The sequence below is a fragment of the Oryx dammah genome, unplaced genomic scaffold (genome assembly GCF_014754425.2).
Source record: "Oryx dammah isolate SB20612 unplaced genomic scaffold, SCBI_Odam_1.1 HiC_scaffold_11210, whole genome shotgun sequence".
NCBI classification, from domain to species: Eukaryota; Metazoa; Chordata; class Mammalia; order Artiodactyla; family Bovidae; genus Oryx; species Oryx dammah.
Window position 1 is genome coordinate 6,609,506 of NW_024080603.1, and position 26,946 is coordinate 6,636,451.

The 26,946-nt window shown below is 37.6% G+C and overlaps 1 protein-coding gene across 1 annotated transcript in view; it reads right to left on the reverse strand.

The window, feature by feature from the left end:
- The window catches only part of LOC120860999 (3'-5' RNA helicase YTHDC2), a 69,927-nt gene extending 45,062 nt beyond the window's left edge, over window positions 1-24,865 (reverse strand). The window contains exons 1-9 of the mRNA XM_040236704.1: window positions 24,469-24,865; window positions 22,644-22,734; window positions 15,886-16,082; window positions 14,381-14,580; window positions 13,058-13,224; window positions 9,225-9,327; window positions 8,249-8,405; window positions 3,957-4,064; window positions 1,390-1,538 (exon numbers count right to left, since the gene is read on the reverse strand). Coding sequence (XP_040092638.1) covers window positions 1,390-1,538; window positions 3,957-4,064; window positions 8,249-8,405; window positions 9,225-9,327; window positions 13,058-13,224; window positions 14,381-14,580; window positions 15,886-16,082; window positions 22,644-22,734; window positions 24,469-24,652 — 1,356 coding nt within the window. The 5' untranslated portion in view covers window positions 24,653-24,865. The remainder of the gene's footprint in view (window positions 1-1,389; window positions 1,539-3,956; window positions 4,065-8,248; window positions 8,406-9,224; window positions 9,328-13,057; window positions 13,225-14,380; window positions 14,581-15,885; window positions 16,083-22,643; window positions 22,735-24,468) is intronic.
- Between the last annotated feature and the right edge of the window lie 2,081 nt (window positions 24,866-26,946).

The following is a 26,946-nucleotide window of genomic DNA, read 5'->3' on the forward strand; positions in this document are numbered from 1 at the left end:
TCACATTCATCTTTTACCTGAGAATAAGCTTGTCAACAAGGCAGGATGATCTAGTCACAATATTAACTGTGCTTCTGACACAATGTTGCTAAATATACCTGCAGATCAGTGGTCTTTTCTCCCAACTGTACCACAGAGGAAATGTCACCTGGAGCTTGTCAACACTGAAGCCAAGACCCACCCCAGAGCAAGTACATCAGAATCTCTGACAGAAGCCAGATTCCACAGGACTTTAAATGTTCCTCAGGAGATGCTAATATGTAGCCAGGCTTAAGAATCACTAATTTACAGGATCAAAATGCTATTCACTGAACCAAATGGATAGTCCCAACATTAAATAACAATTTTTAAACGTTCTTTAAAAGTATACATTCTTTACAAGAATAGTTCATTTGGATGCATCAGAACTTTAAACAATGGGAGAAAACTGCCAAGCATATTTGCATTCTCATGCTCAATACAGTTTAATTCCTTTTCTAAAAAGTACACAGTCCCAATCAGTCATTATTCTAATCACCAATGCCTTTTTAAGAACTCTGAGTGAAAGTCGCTCAGTTGTGTCTGACTCTTGCAACCTGTGAGGCTCCTCTGTCCATGGGGATTCTCCAGGCAAGAATACTAGACTGAGTTGTCATGCCCTTCTCCAGGGGATCTTCCCAACCCAGGGATCAAACCCAGGTCTCCTGCACTGCCTGCAGATTCTTTACCATCTGAGCCACCAGGGAAGTCCTTTAGAATTCTAAACCACAATCAAAGACCAGAAGGAACCTAGGAAATTCATTAGTTTGTTTTCAAATAGACTCCATGGAATCCAAGGGAGCAGAAGCCCCACCTAGGGGATAGAGCTGGAGAGTGAGGGATGAGCAGGTAGGATGTCTACAAAGAAGATTTTGTGAAAGATTTTGTGGCAAAATAAAAGGGAGAAAAGAAGAAGAAACTGAGGTCTATGATGGGTAATTGACTTTACAGTCATATAGCTTTCCAGTGGAAACCCTGGTCTTGATTATATTTGCCTTAATACCAACAGTCCTTTCTCAGTTTTTCCTAACTTAGCTAATCTTACATTGCTTAGATGATAGGTCCTTAAATTTTTGACATGACAAAATATCTAGCAATGATAATGTATATACATAATAACTATAACTATTTTCTTGAAACAATTTATAGAAAATATTGAAATAATTTTGACTCAGAATGAAACAATAAAAGATGTCACATTATTTGAAAAAAAGAGTTTATAGAAAGTTATTCTGAAAAATGTGTTGCAGTCTAAGATAAAGTAAGGGAATTATGCTTTAATAATGTAATAAAAATTATAATCTCATAAAATATTGTTTAAAGTACACAATTTTCACTCAAACTATCAGTGTAAAACCACTGAGGTCTTACCAGCTGACTGAAGACAGCGTCGCCACCATCATCCAATAAATCATACTCTTCAGTCACATTTGGGATAGCTCTCTGTCTCTGAGATTCAGGCTTGAAAGTATTCTCTTGAGCTGAGTACCATTCTGTAAGTGTGGTTTGTTGTTTTTCCTCTAAATTAATTACCAAAGAAAATATGTTGATACATTCTTTGTTTTATAAATACATTTCTTTAAAAAACTTAAGTGAATTTGAAAATACCTAAAAGTTGGCCTTATTTTAAAGTTACTTTTTAAAAAATTAATTAATTAGAAACATTCAATAAAACATGTTCAGTTCAGTTCAGTTCAGTCGCTCAGTCATGTCCGACTCTTTGCAACCCCATGAATCGCAGCATGCCAGGCCTCCCTGTCCATCACCAACTCCCGGAGTTCACCCAAACTCATGTCCATCGAGTTGGCGATGCCATCCAGCCATCTCGTCCTCTGTCGTCCCCTTCTCCTCCTGCCCCCAATCCCTCCCAGAATCAAGGTCTTTTCCAATGAGTCAACTCTTCACATGAGGTGGCCAAAGTATTGGAGTTTCAGCTTTAGCATCAGTCCTTCCAATGAAGGTCTCGTTTAGGATGGACTGGTTGGATCTCCTTGCAGTCCAAGGGACTCTCAAGAGTCTTCTCCAACACCACAGATCAACAGCATCAATTCTTCAGCACTCAGCTTTCTTCACAGTCCAACCCTCACATCCATACATCACTACTGGAAAAACCACAGCCTTAACTAGACAGACCTTTGTTGGAAAAGTAATGTCTCTCCCTTCTAATATGCTATCTAGGTTGGTCATAACTTTCCTTCCAAGGAGTAAGCGTCTTTTAATTTCATGGCTGCAATCACCATCTGCAGTGATTCTGGAGCCCCTCAAAATTAAGTCTGACACTGTTTCCCCATCTATTTGCCATGAATTGATGGGACCAGATGCCATGATCTTAGTTTTCTGAATGTTCAGCTTTAGGCCAACTTTTACACTCTCCTCTTTCACTTTCATCAAGAGGCTTTTTAGTTCCTCTTCACTTTTTCCCATAAGGGTGGTATCATCTGCATATCTGAGGTTATTGATACTTCTCTTGGCAATCTTGATTCCAGCTTGTGCTTCTTCCAGCCCAGCGTTTCTCATGATGTACTCTGCACAGAAGTTAAATAAGCAGGGTGACAATATACAGCCTTGACGCACTCCTTTTCCTATTTGGAACCAGCCTGTTGTTCCATGTTCAGTTCTAACTGTTACTTCCTGACCTGCATACAGGTTTCTCAAGAGGCAGGTCAGGTGGTCTGGTATTCCCATCTCTTTCAGAATTTTCCACAGTTTATTGTGATCCACACAGTCAAAGGCTTTGGCATAGTCAATAAAGCAGAAATAGATGTTTTTCTGGAACTCTCTTCCTTTTGCCATGATCCAGCAGATGTTGGCAATTTGATCTCTGGTTCCTCTGCCTTTTCTAAAACCAGCTTGAACATCTGGAAGTTCACGGTTCACGTATTGCTGAAGCCTGGCTTGGAGAATTATGAGTATTACTTTACTAGCATGTGAGATGAGTGCAATTGTGTGAAAGTTTGAACATTCTTTGGCATTGCCTCCAAAGAATAAAACATGTTATGTTGAACCAAAAGGAGACATAAAACCACTTTAAAAAAACTTCATCTGTTCATCTACTGGTAAGAAGTTTACTTCTATAAAAAGTACAAAATTTAATGAACAGTATTTTATCAATGTAACAAATATTGTTTAAACCAATGACTAATATCCACATAGCACTTTGAAGGAAATCATTTACTGAACTTCTACCACCATGCTAGTTGTTTGAGATACAAGTTTTTATAATCAGAGCCATAAATTTTATAATGTACATATTAGTGATTCAACATTGCACTGTGAGACTGGCATTGCTAATTGCTTTTTCAAGCAAAGAATCCAAAGAATTTAAGATTATTTGTCCAAAGTTATACTAACTAAACAAAGAAATCAAAACTTGAAGTCAAATCTTCCATCATGAATAATGTAGTTAAAAGTAACCAGAAGGAACTTAACCTTAATTCAAAAGTGGACATATAGCATAAATCACAAGAGATGTATTAATAGGCAGATCATGCTACATTCAAAATTCAGATGCAATTGATAACAATTTCAAGATTTGAAGAACTCAACAGTTATAAGAAAGATGAGTCTTTCATCACTCACATACAACTCTCTTCTTTCTTCACCCGCCTCTCGCTCCCACTCTGTAATATATGCTGGGGGACAGCCAGCATATCATCTTCTCCCTCCTTAAAACTGTGGCTGAATCTCTGGATGCAGACACTCGGCCTATCCAGCTCTGGCATTCCTTCTCAATTCCTCTCCACAGATTATAACTTTTGGACATAAACCACAATATAAAAGGTCCATTTGGGACAGTAGTCTAATATAATATTCTACAACTATACACAGAGAGAAATACTTTCAAGTATCTTCGTATATGCACAGTATAAGACTGGAGTACTCTAAAAAGTCAGTATCAATAGTAATTTTCTTTTTTACTTGTTTGATAAAGAGCTTACCTCGTTGTTTTTCCTTTTTGTATTTTAACATTTCTTTGTTTGTATATCCAGTAGTTCTTAAAATGTCTTCCAAAAACATTTCTTTTACTTCAAATGGTCTTCCTTGTACTAAATAATAGGAGTATTTTAAACAGTCAACTTGCATCTTAGAGGTAATTTGCATAAAAATATGAGATTCTCAAATTAATAAATCTGAGTATTAATCCAAAGGCAATTCCATAGATCAAGTAATCCTCATATTGCTCTTTAAATATAACTTTGATAGACAACTGTTATTTGCATGTTTTTTCCAATGTTTGCTATTCACTTGTGTGTGTGGCATTATACTAGGTACTAGGAATATAAACAGCAAGTAGAAACAGAGTTCCTCTTGTTCTCCTGAAGCTTAAAGATTGCAGTCTAGCAGGAGAGTCAGACCTTAATCCAGTAATTCAGAACAACAATGTAAAAATAAAGTTGTGAAAAGTCCTATGAGAGAGAAGTACAAGATACCATGACAGTACATAATAGGAGAACTTGAATGAGACCAGAAAAACATCTTCACTGAGAAAAATGAGAACCAAGAGAAGGAGGTAAACAAAATAATGAAGCTACACAGAGAGGAAAGAGTGCAATATGAAGAAGGAAAAAAAAAACCACACACACACAAAACAGTATGCACAAAGGCCCTATCATGTGAAAGAGTATGGTGTTCTCAAGGAACTAAAAAGCCAAGCTATTTGGAACATGATGTGAGGAGTGGTGTGTAGAGGGGGCTATAGTTCAAGATGAGGCCAAAGAAACAGGTCTTATTAAGGGTTTAGGTCTTTATTCTGAGATAAAGGTCATTCAAAGTTTTAAGCTCATGAGAGTATTTAAATCATCAAAATTACACTTCAGAAAACACCACTCTGGCTGAAACCTGGGGAATGGATTTAAGAGAGCAGAGTAGATGGAACAGACCAGGTGGGGGCAATGACAATTGTTCAGGCTGAAGAGGACAATAACCTGAATAAGACTGGTGACAGTAAAAATGGAAGGAGACAGACAAACTCTAGATAGACAGGAAGTAAAATCCACAGAACTCAGCATTAGATTAAATAAGGAGGAATGATAAGGAAGGGTCAGCCACAGCTCTTAAAAGTCTAGCTTAAAAAACTGGATAGAGGAAGATGTCATTCTCTGAGGTTGACAAGGAAAGCTAAAGAAAAACAAGTTTGCTTATGGGAGTTGGGGTTTGGTTTTATACATGTCAATTGTTAGTTGCCAAAATGAGCTTCCATTAGCAGATGCATAAATTTTATGTGCCTTCAGTTCAGTTGCTCAGCCGTGTGCGACTCTGTGATGCCATGGACTGCAGCACGCCAGACTTCCCTGTCCATCACCAACTCCCGGAGACTGCTCAAACTCATGTCCATTGAATCAGTGATGCCATCCAATCATCTCATCCTCTGTTGTCCCCTTCTCCTTCTGCCTCTAGTCTTTCCCAGGATTAGGGTCTTTTCCAAAGAGTCAGTTCTTCACATCAGGTGGCAAAAGTATTGGAGTTGCAGCTTCAGCATCAGTCCTTCCAATGAATATTCAGGACTGATTTCCTTTAGGATGGACTGGCTGGATCTCCTTGCAGTCTAAGGGACTATCAAGAGTCTTCTCCAACTCCACAGTTCAAAAGCGTCAATTCTTCAGTGCCCAGCTTTCTTTATGGTCCAACTCTCACATCCATACATGACTACTGGAAAAACCATAGCCTTGACTAGATGGACCTTTGTTGGCAAAGTAATGTCTCTGCTTTTTAATATGCTGTCTAGGTTGGTCTTATGAACAAAAAGTCTTACAGGTTGTGACCTAGGTCATTTGGTCAATGGTATGATTAACTAAAACAGGCAACACAAAAGAAGCAGATTTTTTATTTATTTTTTTAATATATTCTTTTTATTTTTTTTATTTTATTTTGGAGGTTAATTACAATATTATAGTGGTTTTTGCCATACATTGACATGAATCAGCCATGGGTGTACATGTGTTCCCCATCCTGAACCCCCTTCTCACCTCCCTCCCCATCCTATCCCTCAGGGTCATCCCAGTGCACCAGCCCTGAGCACCCTGTCTCATGCATTGAATGTGGACTGGTGATCTGTTCATATATGATAATATACATGCTTCAATGCTATTCTCTCAGATCATCCCACCCTTGCCTTCTTCCACAGAGTCCAAAAGACTGTTCTATTCATCTGTGTCTCTTTTGCTGTCTCGCATACAGGGTTATTGTTACCATCTTTCTAAATTCCATATATATGTGTTAGTATACTGTATTAGTGTTTTTCTTTCTGGCTTACTTTACTCTGTATAATCAGCTCCAGTTTCATCCACCTCATTAGAACTGATTCAAATGTATTCTTTTTAATGGCTGAGTAATATTCCATTGTTTGTATGTACCACAGCTTTCTTATCCATTCGTCTGCTGATGGACATCTAGGTTGCTTCCATGTCCTGGCTATTGTAAAGAGTGCTGCGATGAACATTGGGGTGCATGTGTCTCTTTCAACTCTGGTTTGCTCGGTGTGTATGCCCAGCAGTGGGATTGCTGAGTCGTATGGCAGTTCTATTTCCAATTTTTTAAGGAATCTCCACACTGTTCTCCATAGTGGCTGTACTAGTTTGCATTCCCACCAACAGTGTAAGAGGGTTCCCTTTTCTCCACACCTTCTCCAGCATTTACTGTTTGTCGATTTTTGGATAGCAGCCATTCTGACTGGCGTGAGATGGTATCTCATTGTGGTTTTGATTTACATTTCTCTGATAATGAGTGATGTTGAGCATCTTTTCATGTGTTTGTCAGCCATCTGTATGTCTTCTTTGGAGAACTGTCTGTTTAGTTCCTTGGCCCATTTTTTGATTGGGTCATTTATTTTTCTGGAATTGAGCTGAAGGAGTTGCTTGTATATTTTTTAGAAAGGATTAGTATTCAGTTAGAGCATATTAGATGTGAACTGCTTATAAACTTCCTAAGTCCAAAGCTCTGGAGAACAGGTTGAATTGGGAAATAAAGATTCAGGAGTCATCTATATAAGAGGAAGTAGAGGTCAAGGGCAAGAATGAGATCTTCCAGGGAAACAAACTATGCGTTCCCAGTATCAAGTAGAGAGCAGCATGGAGCAGGAAAGAGAAAAAGCAAAGAAGTCAAAAAAGGAAGGGAAAGGAGGGAAAGGGGAGGGAAAAGAAGAGAGGAAGAGAAAAAAAGAATGGCTCATGGGAATAATCCTCAAAAATACCAATATTTAAGCACCATGCAAAAGAAGTCCACAGAGGAGACCAAGAAAGTACAGGCTATAACAGAGAATGAGACTTAGGAAGCAGTGCTGGCAAACAGATGAGCATTCCACCAAAAAAGGGGGAACAATTATGAGAAATACTATAGCAATTTTAAGTAATATTTTTATATAAAATTTGAATAACAGGCTTGGCAATTAAATCAGTTTCAGAACATCACTGTTAAGAATGCATAAATGAATAGCCCCATAAACTTCAGAAATGTAAATCATTTCAGCCTTTTGGAAAAGTAAAATGGTTAAACCATATTACTGCTAAAATTAAAAACAGACATACTTTTTTACTCAACAATTCTACTTTTAAGAATCTATTCTCAGAAATAAGAGCACATATATATACATATAAAAGAATATGTGTATAAGGATGCTCATAACAACAAGGTTTATAGTTGGCAAAAGGAAGGATCCGGGACCAATGTGAATGTCTATAAATTAAGAAATGGTTAAACAAATCATGGTACATTCATGTTAGGAAATATAAAAGCAGCTGTTCAATATAATGAACTACATCCTACATGTCTGAACTGAGGTAAACACACTGAAGTAAACACAACTTTTTCAATTTTTGAGAAGAAAATTAATAATTTTTTTAAAGATTGGTGGAACAATCAGGTATGATTAAAGGATAAGGACAAAAGTTCAGGGGCAACATATTCAGAAGTACATGGGAAGTTAACATGGGAATACAACTACTCTGTGAAAGAGTCTAACAATAAAGGTGAAGCTGTAAGACAGAATTTAAAGAGGAATACAAAATTAAAACATATCTCCTTTTAAGACTAGAAAAATGGCTCACTACACAATACCAAAAAGTGAAAAAGGAGAGGATGAAAATATATGGAGATAACTAATTAAGCACATCTCAAGAGAAAACAGAAAAGGATGCCCTATACATCAGAATATTCCTTAATATTTCTATTTTAATAAATAAAATCAAGCCAAAAAAGAATTCTTTTGTAAAATCCTGAAGAAAATTTTACTTACTATATATCACTGGACAGCTGCCAAAATATCTTATAAAAAGATTTACATCTAAGGCAGCACTAGAAAGAATTAGTTTCAAAGTTGGGTGCTTCTGCAGTAAATCTCTTAACTTTGTAAGTAAAAAATCACTAAATCGATCCCTTTCATGAACTTCATCCTGCAGTAAACAAAAACAAACCATGGAACAGTTAAAACATAAAATAAATGAAGTCTTTAAAACTGTGGAGCTGCTGAGTTTCACACTAAATCAAGTTAAATGTGGAAACAGTCAATTAGTGAAAATTTTGTTTTATGGACAATTTAGAAATACTCAGATATTAACAATCCTCTGTGGGTAACGTATTGCCCTTTTTCCCACAGAATGTAAAACTGCAAAAACTAAAACAAATTCTGAATTAGTACAGTCTAATTTAATATACTTTTAATAAATATAAAATCTATTTAAATATGCTTCTGTTAGCATCAGGACCAGGTGCATATTGTGTTTTGAATACAGAGAACTAATAACTTTCCAAAAGCTGCTTATCACAAGCTTATAGAACTTATTCTAAGTTTTCTGATACAAACTGGATAAAAGCTTAGAATTCTTTAATAAGGTGCTAATTCATCTACTTATTTCATCAGCAGCTAGTTAATTTAGCAGCATACCAGGAAGTTAGCTGACTTTAAGTATTCTCCTAAGATATGGAAGAGAAAATAGATGACTAAGCACAGAGAAAAAAGACAACTTTCATTATTCTGGAGACTCTCGAAATACATGTATCATTTTTATATATAAAAAGCACTTTTTACAAAGCTATATATTTTCACTCATGAAAATTAATGGCAAGAATATCTTTAATATAAATATTTATTTCTAATAATTATGGAAAATAAAAAGTAACTTGGTTAGAACAGCCTGCTTTAAAAAAGAATTGGTTCTCACTTACATCCTATTCCAAAATCTTAATTACCTATTTAAATTTAAATATCTTACCACAATAACATGTGTCACAGTTGACAATGTACTATCTCCTGCCATCAGTGTACGAAGCAGTACCCCATTTGTGCAAAATGTCAGAAGTGTCTTTGGAGAAACCCTTTTTTAAAAAAAAATGTACAATTACAAATCTTTTATACAATTAAAACATGGCCATATTAAAATGCTAGTATCCTTAGTATTTTAGTAAGTATTACTAACTGGTGTACTGGTTCAGTGTACTGGTTCAGTTCAGTTCAGTTGTTCAGTCGTGCCTGATTCTTCACAACCCCATGGACCACAGCATGCCAGGCTTCCCTGTCTATCACCAACTCCCAGAGTTTACTCAAACTCAGCTCCACTGAGTCAGTGATGCCATCCAACCATCTAACCATTTGTTGTCCCCTTCTCCTCCTGCCCTCAATCTTTCCCCTCAGCACCTCACATCAGGTGGCCAAAGTGTTGGAGTTTCAGCCTCAATATCAGTCCTTCCAATGAATACTCAGGACTGATCTCCTTTAGGATGGACTGGTTGGATCTCCTTGTATTACAAGGGACTCTCAAGAGTCTTCTCCAACTCCACAGTTCATAAGCATCGATTCTTCGGCGCTCAGCTTTCTTTATAGTCCAACTCTCACATCCACACACGACTACTGGAAAAACCATAGCATTGATGAGACGGACCTTTGTTGGCAAACTAGTGTCTCTGCTTTTTAACATGCTGTCTAGGTTGGTCATAACTTTCCTTCCAAAGAGTAAGCATCTTTTAATTTCATGGCTGCAGTTACCATTTGCAGTGATTTTGGAGCCCAAAAAAATAAAGTCTGATACTGCTTCCACTGTTTCCCCATCTATTTGCCATGAAGTGACATGATCTTAGTTTTCTGAATGTTGAGCTTTAAGTCAACTTTTACACTCTCCTCTTTCACTTTCATCAAAAGGCTCTTTAGTTCTTCTTCGCTTTCTGCCATAAGGGTGGTGTCATCTGCATATCTGAGGTTATTGATATTTCTCCCGCAATCCTGATTCCAGCTTGTGCTTCTTCCAGCCCAGTGTTTCTCATGATGTAATCGGCATATAAGTTAAATAAGCAGGGTGACAATATACAGCCTTGACATACTCCTTTTCCTGTTTGCAACTAGTCTGTTGTTCCATGTCCAGTTTTAACTGTTGCTTCCTGATTTGCATACAGATTTCTCAAGAGGCAGGTCAGGTAGTCTGGTATTCCCATCTCTTTAGGAGTTTTCCACAGTTTATTGTGATCCACACAGTCAATAAAGCAGAAATAGATGTTGTTCTTGAACTCTCTTGCTTTTTCCATGATCCAGCAGATGTTAGCAATTTGATCTCTGGTTCCTCTGCCTTTTCTAAATCCAGCTTGAACATCTGGAAGGTCACAATTGACATATTGCTGAAGCCTGGCTTGGAGAATTTTGAGCATTACTTTACCAGCGTGTGAGATGAGTGCAACTGTGCAGTAGTTTGAGCATTCTCTGGCATTGCCTTTCTTTGGGATTGGAATGAAAACTGACCTTTTCAGTCCTGTGGCCACTGCTGAGTTTTCAAATTTGCTGGCATACTGAATGCAGCACTTTCACAGCATCATCTTTTAGGACTTGAAATAGCTCAACTGGAATTCCATCACCTCCACTAGCTTTGTTCAGAGGGATGTTTCCTAAAGCACACTTGACTTCACATTCCAGGACGTCTGGCTCTAGTTGAGTAATCACACCATTGTGATTACCTGGGCTGTGAAGATCTTTTTTGTACAGTTCTTCTGTGTATTCTTGCCACCTCTTCTTAGTATCTTCTGCTTCTGTTAGGTCCATAACATTTCTGTCCTTTATTAAGCTCATTTTTGCATGAAATGTTCCCTTGGTATCTCTAATTTTCTTGAAGAGATCGCTAGTCTTTCCCATTCTGTTGTTTCCTCTATTCTTTGCACTGATCACTGAGGAAGGCTTTCTCATCTCTCCTTGCTATTCTTTGGAACTCTGCATTCAAATGGGTATATCTTTCCTTTTCTCCTTTTTCTTACACTTCTATTCACAGCTATTTGCAAGCCCTCCTCAGACAGCCAGTTTGCTTTTCTGCATTTCTTTTTCTTGGGGATGGTCTTGATCCCTGTCTCCTGTACAGTGTCACAAACCTCTGTCCATAATTCTTCAGGCACTCTAGCAGATCGATTCCCTTAAATCTATTCATCACTTCCACTGTATAATTGTAAGGGAATTGATTTAGGTCATACCTGAATGGTCTAGTGGTTTTCCCTACTTTCTTTAATTTACATCTGAATTTGGCAATAAGGAGTTCATGATCTGAGCCACAGTCAGCTCCCGGTCTTGTTTTTGCTGACTGTATTGAACTTCTCCATCTTTGGCTGCAAAGAATATAATCAATCTGATTTCAGTGTTGGCCATCTGGTAATGCTCATGTGTAGAGTCTTCTCTTGTGTTATTGGAAGAGGGTGTTTGCTATGACCAGTGCATTTTCTTGGCAAAACTCTATTAGCCTTTGCCCTGCTTCATTCCGTATTACAAGGCCAAATTTGCCTGTTACTCCAGGTGTTTCTTGACTTCCTACTTTTGCATTCCAGTCCCCTATAATGAAAAGGACATCTTTTTTGGGTGTTAGTTCTAGAAGGTCTTGTAGGTCTTCATAGAACCATTCAACTTCAGTTTCTTCAGCATTACTGGTCGGGTCATAGAGGATTATCGTGATATGAATGCTTTGCCTTGGAAATGAACAGAGATCTTTCTGCCATTTTTGAGGCTGCATCCATTACTGCATTTTGGAGTCTTTTGTTGACTATGATGGCTATTCCATTTCTTCTAAGGGATTCTTGCCCACAGTAGTAGATATCATGGTCATCTGAGTTTAATTCTCCCATTCCAGTCCATTTTAGTTCACTGGTATACATTTAGTGTATTGGTATACATATATATTTAGTGTACTGGTATACATGCTTTATTAGCAAAGTTATATGAAATACATATTTTATGTTTGATAATATCACAAGTTTATTATTACTAACAGCCTTTTATTAATTATTTTGTTAAAGAGTCCAAAGAGATTGTTTTTAAGATCTTAAACATTTTTAATTTGAGGATAAGAGTATATCATAAATGAGATCAGCTTTTTGAATCATTATACCCAAATAATTATGAGCAAAGAAACAGTACTACTTGTCAAGCAGGTACTACTAAGTAGTATTAATATCAATAACAATAATTCAGTCACTAGCACTTATTGAGTACTTTTGTAAACTTCACGTCAAACTTGTGCTCTAGATGGTTTCATTAACCGCATTCTACAGATGAGGAAACTCAGGCTCAAAGAGATGATACAACTTGCACTTTATCATGAAACTATGAACAAGGATTTCTTTTCAATTATTTATTTATTCAAAACCTCAGTAAGTTTAGACATGACCTCAATGTTCTGTTCGCAAACTTAGTTGAAGCAAAATGACCACCTCATTTTTCAACTAACACATTCTCTGCTGCTGCTAAGTCACGTCAGCCATGTCTGACTCTGTGCAACCCCATAGAGGGCAGCCCACCAGGCTTCCCCATCCCTGGGTTTCTCCAGGCAAGAACACTGGAGTGGGTTGCCATTTCCTTCTCCAATGCATGAAAGTGAGAAGTGAAAGCAAAGTCACTCAGTTGTGTCCAACTCAGCGATCCCATGGACTGCAGCCTACCAAGCTCCTCCATCTATGGAAGTTTCCAGGCAAGAGTACTGGAGTGGGTCACCAGTGCCTTCTCCAAACATATTCTCTCTGTTTAGTGAAATACAAATATTTGGTCTTTTCTAAGAATGATAAAAGGTTACAGGTGAATTGTCTTTACCTGCTTTCTAAACGGATCTGATATCCAATTGTTTGACCAATCCTTTCTCTCCTCTCTGCAGCAACTCTTTCAGCCACAGCAATAGCTGCTAATCGTCTTGGTTGAGTACAAAATATACGGCAGGGAATACCATTTTTAAAGCAATCATCTAAAAGGAACTGAGGAATCTGAAACAAATTTTAAAGTACTATAAGATGACATAACTGTATATCCAGAAAATCCATGTCAACTGAAAAATCATTAGAACTAAAAAAGTTATGTAACAGGTCCAAACATAAAAATAAAAATAAAAAACACCTTTCATATTAACTGCTAATAATCAGCTAAAAAGTGTAATTTAGAAAGATTTTGTTCACAATAGAAACTAAAACACTAAAAAACAAAAGTATAAAGAAACAGCTAAGGTTTACATGAAAAAGATTATAAAACACTAGTGAAAAACATAGAAGATGGGAATATTCTAAAAAAATATGACATATTCCTGGGCAGGAATAATCAATATTGCAAAAATGTCAATTATCTCCAAAATATCCTATAAAGTCAATGAAATAAAATTCTGTTGGAATCTTTTAAATAGTGAAAAGTATAAAGAAATCAGAAATAGCCTAATACCAGGACTGCAAACACTCTTCTATAATTAAACAGGTCAAAAAGATTTAAAATATAAGGCTAAAGTTTTGCCAACCCCTACCATTACCAACAGTCCTCTCCACAAAAGTAACTACTGTTAAGTTTCTCATAAACTCTTTTGGGGGAAAAATATGCTTATACAACTTAAAATATTTGTGTATATAAACAGGTTTTTATTCACACAAAGTTATTATTATACTTAATGTTTGTAACCTGCTGATACCACTTAACAGCATATCAGATCTACCTAATCCATTTTAACATCTGCACATGCCATCTAATGGATGTGCTATAATTTAACAAATATGACTACATACAAAGTAACGTCCAGCTTTTTTAGGTTTGTTATTATTGATTTTGTTGCTTGCTATAAAGAATACTGTAGTGAGCATCTATCCTCAAATACTTTTGCAAAGACAAAAATATGCTGAGTCAAAGAGTATTAAATTTAATTTTCATAAAAATGATCAATCAGCCCTTCAAAACAATTTATACTTTTATCAAAAGAGCAGAAGATGCTGTTTTCTCAATACCTATGCAAATGCTGGATTTCATGAATTTTTAAATTTCAGCCAAACTAGTAGTTTAAAAACATAATTATGTTTACTTTGTATATGTAGTATAAATTTGATGCAAAACTATCACATGAAGTAAAATATTTTTTCTTCTATAAACAACAAAGTAGAAACAAACCTGTGTAGTCTTTCCAGATCCAGTTTCTCCTACAATCAAAACTACTTTATTTTCCTTAATTATTTTAACAATTTCCTCTTGTTTTTCAAACACCGGCAGAGATTGTCTGAAAGAATCAAATTCAGATTCTCCTCTTTTTACTGGAATCTGAGGTATGCCGTTGTTGAGTCGCCCACTTGTCTTGCTCATTTCTCGATTTTCTTTGAAAATGAATAAGAGAATGAAAAAAAAAATGTATATCAACAATACAGTTAAAAACATAAGTAATTAATACCTTCTAAGTGTTTCTTCTCTACTCAGTCAACATAAAATTAACAATACCTCAGCTGCTTTACTCCTACACAATATTCTTAGAACATTTTACACATTTTGATATCAATTAGAAGGCAAATTTCTCAGAAGTATTCCTAGTGTATAATGTTTTAAAATGAACAAAAATCATTAAAAATAAAATCCAATTTTGATATCCTAAAATGATTCTCAAACTTGTTTCTATCGATTAGAACAAAACTTTAGAGAAGGAAACAATATACATTATACTTGTAAGGTCTATTACATGCAGTATGAAAACATGTATGAAAAAGAAAAAACCCTTCTTGAAGTTAGCATGTAAGATTATGTGATCAAACAGAATAACGTGTAAATTTAAGGCCTTAATGCTTAACAAATCTCCTAATTGTGCATTTTAGCCAACATCTATATTTAAGCAGATAGTAATAAAAAAGGCATGATGTGTTTTATATTCTTCACATAAAATATTTTTGTGTGAATGTATTTTTATTAATAAAACTCCTTGATAGCTAGAACCATGCATTTTCTACATTCTGCAAACCTACTTCACAAATAGAAACTCTGTCCCTGGAGATAATAAAAGAAATAAACTTTGGAAAATTATTTTTCCAAACAGTAAAATTACAACTTCACTTTATAACCTAAATATATATATTTATCTACCTCTGAGCAAGTTAATATACTGAAGACTCTGTCCTATCTCTTCCCAGAAGCTGAAGCCCTAATTCAAAATTCCACTCATAGTATATCATGGCAGCATAATATATAATAGTGAAGTCCAGACCTTGGAGTCAAACCCCAGCTCTGCAGTTTACTAGCTGATTGAGTGGCCTTGAACAAATTAACTTCTCTGAGCCCAGTTTCTTCACGTGTGAAATAGGGAAAATTCTTACCTTGGAAGGGTTGCCATGAGGCTCTATATCAAGTTTACTATGCTGTCCAGCACACAATAAGTGCTCAATAAATGGTTAGCTATTACTGTAACATGCAAAAAAAGAAACAAAAACAAAAACCCTGTCTAACTTAATGACATGCCTTAAGACTGCATTTCATTACAAAATTTTTACAAATTCTAATCATTTCAAACAACCTTATTCACAATGAGAAATCTTAATGTTGTTTTAAAATGTTAAAAAAAATTTTTAATGTTAAGTGGAAAAAGAATAGTCATTCAATAAAAGGATACACAAGGAATCTCCCCAGAAAATACATACCAGCTTCAACAGCAAACACATTTCCTCTTTCTGTTTTAGGCAGAAGTTCAGTACGCTCTTTATTGGTGACAGGAAATCTCTGAATTAGGCTCCTAACAGCATGTTTTGTATTATGAGTCAAATTACAGGTCATCATTGCATGAGCTGTTTCTGATCCATCTTTCTTCTTCACAGTTAGGTATCTATTTGCTCCCTTTCTGAATATTAATAAAAATCATTTATTTACTATATAAGTCAATTTGTTCACATATGATGTATGGCTACTTAGAAAACATGTCTCAAGCAAAACATTGAAAAAGATCAAAATGCTTTGAGATAAGATGCTGAAAATCTCCAAAATTTTCAGTAAAGAGGAATTGAGTGCCAAAGAGGCCACAAGACCAGTTTCAATTAAAATTTCAAAATGCTGCAAATCCAATTTTAATCAGCAAAAAAATGCTTACTTACCCTTAAAGTTTGTCTTAGCAGGCTTCACGGGGGATGAAACATCACCAACTAATACATGCTGGGAAATATACAGAGGGAGAAAACCAATTTGAACAACAGAACTAAAAATGATAATGAAAATGCCATGGTGGTCCAGTTATGACAGTGATCCAGACTAATATATCCCACTGAGTGTTTTCCCAGTATGCTGGTAATGTCACACTCCCATGAAAAACCTGTTAAGAAAGCCAAGTTTAGTGGCTAAACTAAAAAAAATCAGCATTACTGATTAGCTTTTTCACATGTATACTGGAAAAAATAAATAAAAAGAAATCTTTCAAAGTTTCCAGCTCCAGCTTTTGATTGTAAGGTAATGATGATTTATAACTGTTCTCAAGTTACTAGATTCTTCAACGAGTCCTAATTATATTTTTGGTGACTTCTGTAGCTTCAAGAGTACTAAGTACAATGTCACACACAAAGGAAGTCCTCAGATGTATCTTGAAGGATTTAATAATACATGCCTATAATCTAGTACAATGTAGTATTGGTAAAGAGCTAAGGCTCTGAAAGCACACAGACTTGGATTTGAATCCTTCCTCTACCACTTACTAGCTGTGGGACCACAAGCAAATTATGTAATAGCTCTGAGCCTAAGATGATGATGATGATGATGATACCTGCCTCAAAGAACTATTTACATGATTAAATAAGATAATGCATAAAGGGCAGTATCTGTTACTGTGTACATACTAAATATAATAAATGAAAGCAATTATTATAGCCAGGAAAAAATATCATTTCTTATACCAAAAAAGTTAACCAAAACTTTATAATAAAATTTTTACAATTTGTTAATGCCAATATCACCTTACAAAAATGAGCAACAAAGCCACAAATACAATGAAAAGTACATGTACAATTTTTCTAATTCTCACTAGATTTAAAATTTTTTCAACAATACCTTCACTATAAAATGACATGAAACCAAAGATTAACCTATAGTTTTAGCTAAGTCTTCTAAGTCTTGGTCTTCAATTTACCAATTTTTAATTTCTGAAAATTCCTCAATGAATCATAACCTTTCTATGCCATCATCTACTCCTGAACAGGTGCTTGAAGGTGAAGGTGAAGTCGCTCAGTCGTGTCCGACTCTTTGCGACCCCGTGGACTGTAACCTACTAGGCTTCTCCGTCCATGGGATTCTCCAGGCAAGAACACTGGAGTGGATTGCCATTTCCTTCTCCAGGGGATCCTCCCGTCCCAGGGATCAAACCCGGGTCTCCTGCATTGGAGGCAGACGCTTTAACCTCTGAGCCACCAGGGAAGCCCATACAAGTGCTTACTGATGCTTAAATGATGACATAAAGATGAACTTATTAAAATTTAATCTTATCTAGAAATTTTAGTCAATTCCATGGTATATCAGAATTATTGGGACGGGGGAGCCTGGTGGGCTGCCGTCTGTGGGGTCACAGAGAGTCAGACACGACTGAGGCGACTTAACAGCAGCAGCAGCAACAGAGATGTTCTTCGTAGCAGGTTCTTTTCCCATCAGTCACTCATTCCCCTTCTCTCCCATTTACTTCATAAAATTTTAACTATAGAAGGCCAGAAGTGTGCTGAAATGAGCACTAGACCAAGAGTCTGGAGGCCTGTGTTCACCTGGTAATAATCTTTCAAGTAACAATGTGATCAAAAATAAATTAATTTACTTCTCTGACACAGTAGAACCATTAATTTTAAAATCTTGAATATGTCTATCAGTTCCAAGATGTTTTAATTTTCTCAAAAATCATCTCAGCGAAGTTTTCCTAGATTTTACTTTTAATTCTCTTTTATTCAATCATTCATCATATACTGAATACCTACTGTATGCCAGGCACTATGCTAGAGGCCAGGATTACAAAGTTGAGAATACACTCTTTCCTCAATAAACTCACAACTAAATTAATAGGTTAGATTGAAACTTTCCTAACATAGATTGCCTAATAATCACACAGAATTAATGTATAAGAATGAGCTTCCCCACTGGCTCAGTGATAAAGAAAGAGGAGACGCAGGAGACGCCACTCTGATCCCTGGGTCAGAAAGATCCCCTGGAGAAGAAAATGACAACCTATTCCAACATTCTTTGCCTTGAAAATTCCATGGACAGAGGAGCCAGGTGGGTTACAGTCCACAGGGTTGCAAAAGACAACAAAACAATGTATAAAAATAACTCATACTAAGCAGTGGGAGTACTTAGCCACTACCATTTAAAATTTACTAAATTCGGTTTGAACACAGATGGTGGACAGAAAGATAATACCAACTTGCTAGTTTTTATGTTTTAGTAAAAAATTCTACTTGTCAATATTAGTGCTGTTCCTACACCATTCAACACCACAGTGGCACTGATATATAATTCAAAAATTAGTGAAATTTTGGCAAAATATTCACTTTGTTATTGTGCAGATGAAAACATTCTATACAGCAGCTGTCCTGGGTAAATTAATACAACGAAATCTCACCATGACTTCATTCCAACGTAACACACTACCATGAAAATCTAGTAGTCCCTTTACAAAGCAAAATTAACTAGAAACTACGTGCAAAATGTGGAAAAGATGCTAGATAAGTGAAGTTCACAAGAAGTTTTAAAAATATAGTAACATGCAAGCCACATAATGTCATATTTAAGTATAAATGGACTGAAAATACAGGCAAGAACATTGTAACTTCTAACTTTCAAAGGGAAAAGTAATCATACATTATAATGAAGTTCTGATATTTCAATAGCTTCTTCCTTTTAAAGAAATGATATAACTAATTATATCAAATGATGATATAACTAATCAATTGCATATAACTAATGCAATTTTAATATTAATACACTGTGGTGACCCAAGGATGAAAGAGCAGATAAAACCAAGGAGGGCCTTGGAATGTAGGAACAGAAAAACCAGACCCTTATTGTCCTTCCCTCCCACATCCATGTTGTAACTATTAACGAATTTCAGGTCCTCCTGAGCAGTATAACCTGCCTCCCCTTCTACCCCATAGGGAGAAGGTATTTGCCTTATTCTTCCCCCACTCAGTATACGGGCCTCATCCAATCAGCTAATTACTTGCAAGACCCCTATTCTGCTCCTTGTGCCCTGGCTATAAAAATAGACCACGGGCCTGTTCAATGTCCGTTCTCCCTTGGGCCAGCCCGCTGTTCTAGCAGCATCCCCCACTCTAATAAACTTTATTTCCCTCTCATTCTGTCTCATGTCTAGAAATTCTTTTCTAACCCGCCCATGGACCATGACATAAATGTTGCATTTACATAGTATGTTACTGAATAATTTACCTTAAATACAACCATACAGCTATTCCCCACTTTACAAACCTGAGAACAGTTTAAAAATCTGCTGAAGAGCCAAAATCTGAAATCACTACTTAAAAGTTCTCAGCCACCAAGGAATTAATGTCTCTATACAAAGATTCAAAGTCTTCCCTCATAGCTCAGTTGGTAAAAAAACCCACCTGCAATGCAAAGAGACCTTGGTTCATTTCCTGGGTTAGGATGATCCCCTGGAGAAAGGATAGGCTACCCACTCCAGTATTCTGGCCTGGAGAATTTTATGGACTGTATAGTCCAGGGGGTCGCAAAGAGTCAGGCACGACTGAGTGATTTTCACTTCACTTCACAAAGATAATACACATTTGTTTAATGTCTAGCAAATACTTGATTTCATTTCCCTTTAATCTGTACTTCCACTAGGCAGATAGAGGGGCTTCCTCAATGGCTCAGCAGGTAAAGAATCCACCTGCAGTGCAGGAGACACAGGAGATGCCAGTTCAATCCCTACGTCAGGAAGATCCCCTGGACTAGAAAATGGCAACCCACTCCTGTATTCTTGCCTGGAAAATCCCATGGACAGAGGAGCCTGGTGGGCTACAGTCCAACGGGTGACAAAGAGTCAGACACTACTGAGCAACTAAGCACAGGCAGACAGATGCAAAGACCTAACTCCAAACCATTTTATCTTCAATACTTCAATACAAATATACAAATTTATTGAAGTTTACACCACACAAATCTATGCTTTTTATGATTAGCTCAGAAATAATAAACCGAGTTAATTTTGTCACTAAACACAATTATTTCCATGTCATGCTCACTATGTTTGTGACCATTTCTTTTTCTTTTTGTGACTTAATGGACTCTAAACAACTTAGAAATGAGCATTATCTAATATTTCTCTCTTAACTACTCATAGTTCCTAAAACATTGCTATGAATTCACTACAAACAATAAAAATTAATTAGCTAAACACTAACTATGTTTGATTGTTGGCTCTCCCGCTTGCTAGCTGTGTGAACTTGGGAAAACTAATATCTCAAAGCTTGACTTGCCTCATCTGTTATATAGAAACCAGGTATTAAAAAAGTAGAGCCTACCATACAAGAATGTTGTGAGGATCAAATGATAATTTACTTAAAGCACCTAATACAATGCCTGTCGCACAAGAGCACTTAATAAATGTTAGCTACTGTTACTATTACTTCTGTACATCACAGGGTTTTAATGGATTTCCAAAACTTCACTAACAGGGTTCCTCACTTTTAACCCAATATTCTTATTTTAGCTAGGGGAAGAGAGGCGGAGTGCAGCATTCAATCTTTTAGGGCAGAAGGTAAGGGAGGCAATAATTCAAATCTGAAAGGGAGGTCTTGTTGTAGGGTACAGCGCCCTGGTCAGGGTGAGAAAAATACTTGCATGCATGCATGCCTGCCTGTGTGCATGCTCAGTCGTTAAATCATGTTGGACTATTGTGACTCCATGTCCCACCAGGCTCCACCATCTAGGGAATTTCTCAGGCAAGAACACTGGAGTGGGTTGTCACTTCCTCCTCCAGGAGATCTTCCCAAGCCAGGGATGGAAACAGCGCCTCCTGTCTATCCTGCGTTGGCAGGCAGACTCTTTACCACTGAGCCATCTGGGAAGCCCAAGTGAAATCCCCTGGATACCTATTAAGCAGCACCTGTGGCAATCACAAGATTACAAACCTGTACTTGGAAAACCTGTTTTCATATACCTTATATCTATTCTCTTTACAAGTTTTTAACGAGTTCACTTTATAAGTTTCATTTTGTCTAACTTGGACTAAGACGAATAGGAAACAATTTTGTTTTATTCATGAACAAATTAAAGACTCAGAAAAGTGTGCTCTTAGAACCAAAACATAGTGATACCAGTTCAGGAAAAATGAAGCAAATTATAAGGAGGTAAAATCTGGGATATGGGAATACTTGACTGGAATTTCTAAGAAAATATAAGGATATAGTAAAGAACACAAAACAAGTGCTATTCTATCAAGAGTATTTTCACCAAAAGGTGAACAGTTATTTAAAAAAAAATCAATTCAAAGTAAATTCAACTCTCTGAAAGGAGATGAAAAACAAAACCCAACACACATAGCTTCATTTCAAAAGAACGGATATAAAAAAAAAGTGATCAGAAAAACAACTGTAAGTTATCACACAGGAATTCTGCAATCTGTTTTTAAAACTCAAGTAAGCAGCTCAAAATAAACTGCAGGATCACAGAATCTCAACTAGCACAAAGAGATTAACTCTTTCATTTATTTAGATTAAAAAAAAAACCAAAAACTGGCATTTAAAGTTAAGGGACATGATCAAACTAAAAAATGAAGCACTGAGAGACTGGGAGTAGAATCCAGGTTTCTTGCCCTTTTCTCCATCTCTCTCAAATAGGTAAAATGGAACCATAATACCAGGCACAAAAGAAAAAGAAAAGAAAAAAGACTAATTTGCTAAATTAACAAAGTTAATTCTAGGAGATTAAAAAAAAAAAGATCTTTACTCAGGAGTGAACATAAATTCTATTCTAATCATCAGCTTTGTGACTTGGTAGGAAAGAAAACAATAAGCATGTGTTCTAAAGCATACCATTATAGTACAGTAGCTTTGAAAGAGATAAGTTCTGTTAATAATTGTATTTATTATTTTAAGGCTATCCATTCTTCAAGAAAAAAAAAAAGAGCTTTGGTTTCTATAAAAAAAAGAAAATACCTTTCTGAATGCAATCAACTTCAACTTTTAAACCATTTTGCTAACATCTTAAAATTGACCTTCTTCTCCCACCCTCTCCCAACCAGGGAAAACAAAAAAACGGGGATAGGAGGAAAAGCAAAGAGTTGAGTTTGGTACAAACATAAATCAGATCTTCTATATACAATATAATTAAGGATGTGAATCTAAAACGGTTTAACTATTTAGTCAAAAACATTTCTCTTTTTCAATAAAGTTTTTTTAATTAAGAAAAGTTATCAGCTTACCCTTTACTTTTAGAAACCAAACCAAGAGACTGACTCAACCGATGAATAAAGGCTCTTTCTGTACTGGTCAAAGAAGAAGGAAATTCCATTTCTACATGGAAAAAAAAAAAAACACAAAGCATCATTTGCTGATAGACAAATTTCTTTCAAAGTATTTCAGTACACATATATTCATAAAATTTGAAAAAAAATCATATATAAGCACATTTACCATATTTTATGTGAAAAGTAGATACAGGTATACCTCAGTGAGATTGTGGGTTTGGTTCCAGACTCTTGCAATAAAACAAATATAATAAATAATAATAAATAATAATAAAGCGAGTCATACAAATTTTTTCAGTTTCCAGGGCCTATGCTGGTTTGTTCCTGGGCCTATTTATGGTTACACTACACTGTAGTCTATTAAATGTGCAATAGCATTATGTATTAAAAAACAATGTATACACAGTAATTTAAAAATACTTTATTGATAAAATATGCTAACCATCATCTGACAAGAGAATCGCCACAAACCTTCAACTGTTTAAAAAAGAAAAAACTATTTAAAAAATCTGCAAAGTAAAATAAAGTGTAATAATCAGATATACCTGTACTAATCACTTAATGTCTACCAGAATTCTGATATCAGTAACACTTAAATCTAAATATGATAAAGGACTCTGATGTTCACCAAAGATTACTACTCTTACTTGTGCTGAAATCTTGAGCTCCTATAAAAACTGACGAAGTTTACTATCTTAACTTACTTCTTGTTTAATTAACAAAATGCTTATTTCCTTCAATGATGAGGTATGCTCAAGAATTATGAACGCTCAGCATCAGATTCCATTGTCTTTGCCTTCAAAACTGCACAGAATTCATATTTTACTGTCTCAGATAGTAAAATGTGGATATGTTGTGTATTTCTGGGGCTTCATATCTTTTTTTTTTTTTTAAGACGCTTTTAATTAAGCTTCCAGAGTAAGGGGCCCTTGTATTTAGACCAGCAAATCAGAATGAGCACTTAATATATACTGTACTGATCACAGGTCGACTGCTGGTTCTGCACTGTGTGACTCAAGCCGGTTTCTAACCTTAAGAGGGGTGGAAGATGCTTTGTCTACCAGGAGTTTAACTCCTTTTTTTTTTTCTAACTGTTCAATAGAGTGATACTTCCAGGATTTAAGCAAAGGACTACATGTTGCCACTTCATTTATCTGTACAGTTTCCTTCCGCTCCTCTACTTCCTTGCTGCTGCTGCTGCTGCTAATTCACTTCAGTCGTGTCCGACTCTGTGCGACCCCATAGACTGCAGCCCACCAGGCTCCGCCGTCCCTGGGATTCTCCGGGCAAGAACACTGGAGTGCGTTGCCATCTCCTTCTCCAATGCGTGAAAGTGAAAACTGAAAGTGAAGTCACTGAGTCGTGTCCAACTCTCAGCGACCCCATGGACTGCAGCCCACCAGGCTCCTCCATCAAACTAAATCTACCTCGATTTAGAAAAAAGAAAAAAAAAAAAGCAGGGGCTAAACAATACCTAAAAGTTGTGGCAAAGCTACCGGAAGGCCTCTCCCTAGGGAAAGAAATGCCTCCTGCTACGGAGCAACCTGATTTTTTCGCTTTCGGACGCCACGAAGGGTCCCGAAACGCGGCTGGCCCGCAGGACTCTGCGGCTCCTTACATCCCGGGAGAGGGCGACCACGCCGGCCGCCGGCCGCCGCCCCCCGCCCTCCTCGCTGGGCCGGGCCGTCTTCCCTCCCACGCGTGAGGCAGCCCCTGCCCACCGAGGGGCCGGGCTTCCGGGAGGTGGGGCAGCCGGCGGGGTCCCTGTCAGGAACCTCACCTCTCTGGTCCCCATAGCGGAAGCGCTCCAGAGCGATATTGACCGCGATCTTCACCTCCTCGTCTATACGGATGTCCTTCAGCCCCTTGGCACGGCCGCCGCCCCCAGGGCAACAGGGCGCGGGGCCGCCCCCGCCCGCCCCGGGAGCCGGCGGCCGCGGGGAGACGCTGCTCGGCCTAGACATGGCCCTGAGGAGACGGTCTCCCCGCGATAGAGCCGCCAGGCCTGACAGCCAACGACCGTGAGACTGGGCCTCTCGGGCCCTGGCCGGGGCCGGACGGCCTCACAGGCGGCCTGCACTGCGCAGGGCGCACCAGAGAGCCCGCGGTCTCCACAACAGCCGGCGAGGTGCCGGCGCCAGGGAAGCTCCAGCCCGGCAGCCAGCGCGGGCGTGATGACGTCACCGCAGCCGGCGCCCGTGACCTCAGCGCGCAGGCCGCCCAGGCCCGGGGGCGCTCCACCCCAGCCTCCAGCTCGACAGCTGTGTTTCTCCCCGTTGTCTCCGGTCTTCAGCGACACCCTCACCGAGGGGCTCTTATTCGATCGCTCTGTGGTTAAATCCTTTGTCAATTCATTCAGTGTGGGCTCCTACTCTGTGTCCTGGATATATACTGGGAAACCAGACAGAAGGAGTTCCTGCCCTTCAAGGAGTTTGTGTTCTACTGGGGGTAGTGTTGCCAGATTTAGTAAATAAAAATACAAGATGCGCCATTTATTTGAATGTCAGATAAAGAACAAAATTTTAGTATAGGGCTTTCCCATGCAATATTTGGGAGCACGCAGACTAAAGAATTCCCTGCGCTTCCTTAGTGGCTCAGACAGTAAATAATCGACGTGGGATGCAGGGGGTTTGATTTCTGGCTTGGGAAGATACCCTGGGGAAGGGAATGACTACCCACTCCAGTATTCTTGCCTGTAGAATTCCGGGGACAAAGGAGCCTGGCCAGCTACAGTCTTTAGTTGGACACAACTGAGAACACAAGAATACTAGGAGTAAAGAATTAGTATCTGAAATGCAAATTCAACTGAGCGGCCTTATTTGGCAACCCTAGATGGGAAAAACAGGCAATAACCAAAGAAATGATTAAATGATAATTGTAAGTGCTATGTGAGGGAATGGAATAGAAAGATGGAAACTTTAGTCTGCGAAGTGAAGGAAGATTATGAGAATGTCCGTTTGCATTTATACAGTTACACAAACCTAAACCTAGCCACACTGCTTCCACTCTGGTTTTCCTATTATCCATTCTCCAGAAAGCAACTAGAATGATCCTTTTAAAAACACATTAAAAAGATCTTGGTTCTCAGTATCTTTGAGTTCCTTATCCATTGTTTCAACCAAACACTAAACCAAATTTTTTTTTTCAATTCAGAAAGTTCAAAAGAGCAAAACTTGAATTTACTATGCATTGCAACTATGTACACAGTATTTATATCCTATTAGGTATTACATGTGATTTAGAGATGATTCTAAGTATATAACAGGATGTCTATAGGTTATATGCAAATACTACTATTATTTTAAGGGCTTCCCTGATAGCTCAAGTTGGTAAAGAATCTTCCTGCTATGCAGGAGACCCTGGTTTGATTCCTGGGTCCAGAACATCCCCTAAAGAAGGGAAAGGCTACCCACTCCAGTATTCTGACCTGGAGAATTCCAGGACTGTATAATCCATGGGGTCACAAAGAGTCAGACACGACTGAGCGACTTTCACTCAGTGCCATTTTATATGAGGGACTTGGATTTTTGTATCCTCAAGGGGTCCTGGAACCAACTCCCTGCAGACAGAGAGACAACTGTACAAGCCAAGTAGCCAAAGTATTGGAGTTTCAGTTTCAGCATCCATCCTTCCAATGAATATTCAGGACTGATTTCCTTTAGGATGGACTAGTTGGATCTCCTCACAGTCCAAGGGACTCTCAAGAGTCTTCTCCAACACCACAGTTCAAAAGCATCAATTTTTGGCACTCATCTTTATTTATAGTCCAACTCTCACATCCATACATGACTACTGGAAAAACGATAGCCTTGACTAGATGGACCTTTGTTGGCAAAGTTATGTCTCTGCTTTTTAACATGCTGTCTAGGTTGGTCATAACTTTCCTTCCAAGGAGTAAGCGCCTTTTAATTTCATGGCTGCAGTCACCATCTGCAGTGATTTTGGAGCCCTCCAAAATAAAGTCAGCCTCGTTTCCCCATCTATTTGCCATGAAGTGATGGGACCAGATGCCATGATCTTAGTTTTCTGATAGTTGAGCTTTAAGCCAATTTTTTCACTTTCCTCTTTCACTTTCATCAAGAGGCTCTTTAGTTCTTCTTTGCTTTCTGCCATAAGGGTGGTGTCATCTGCATATCTGAGGTTATTGATATTTCTCCTGGCAATCTTGATTCCAGCTTGTGCTACTTCCAGCCCAGCGTTTCTCATGATGTACTCTGCATATAAGTTAAATAAGCAGAGTGACAAGATCCAGCCTTGA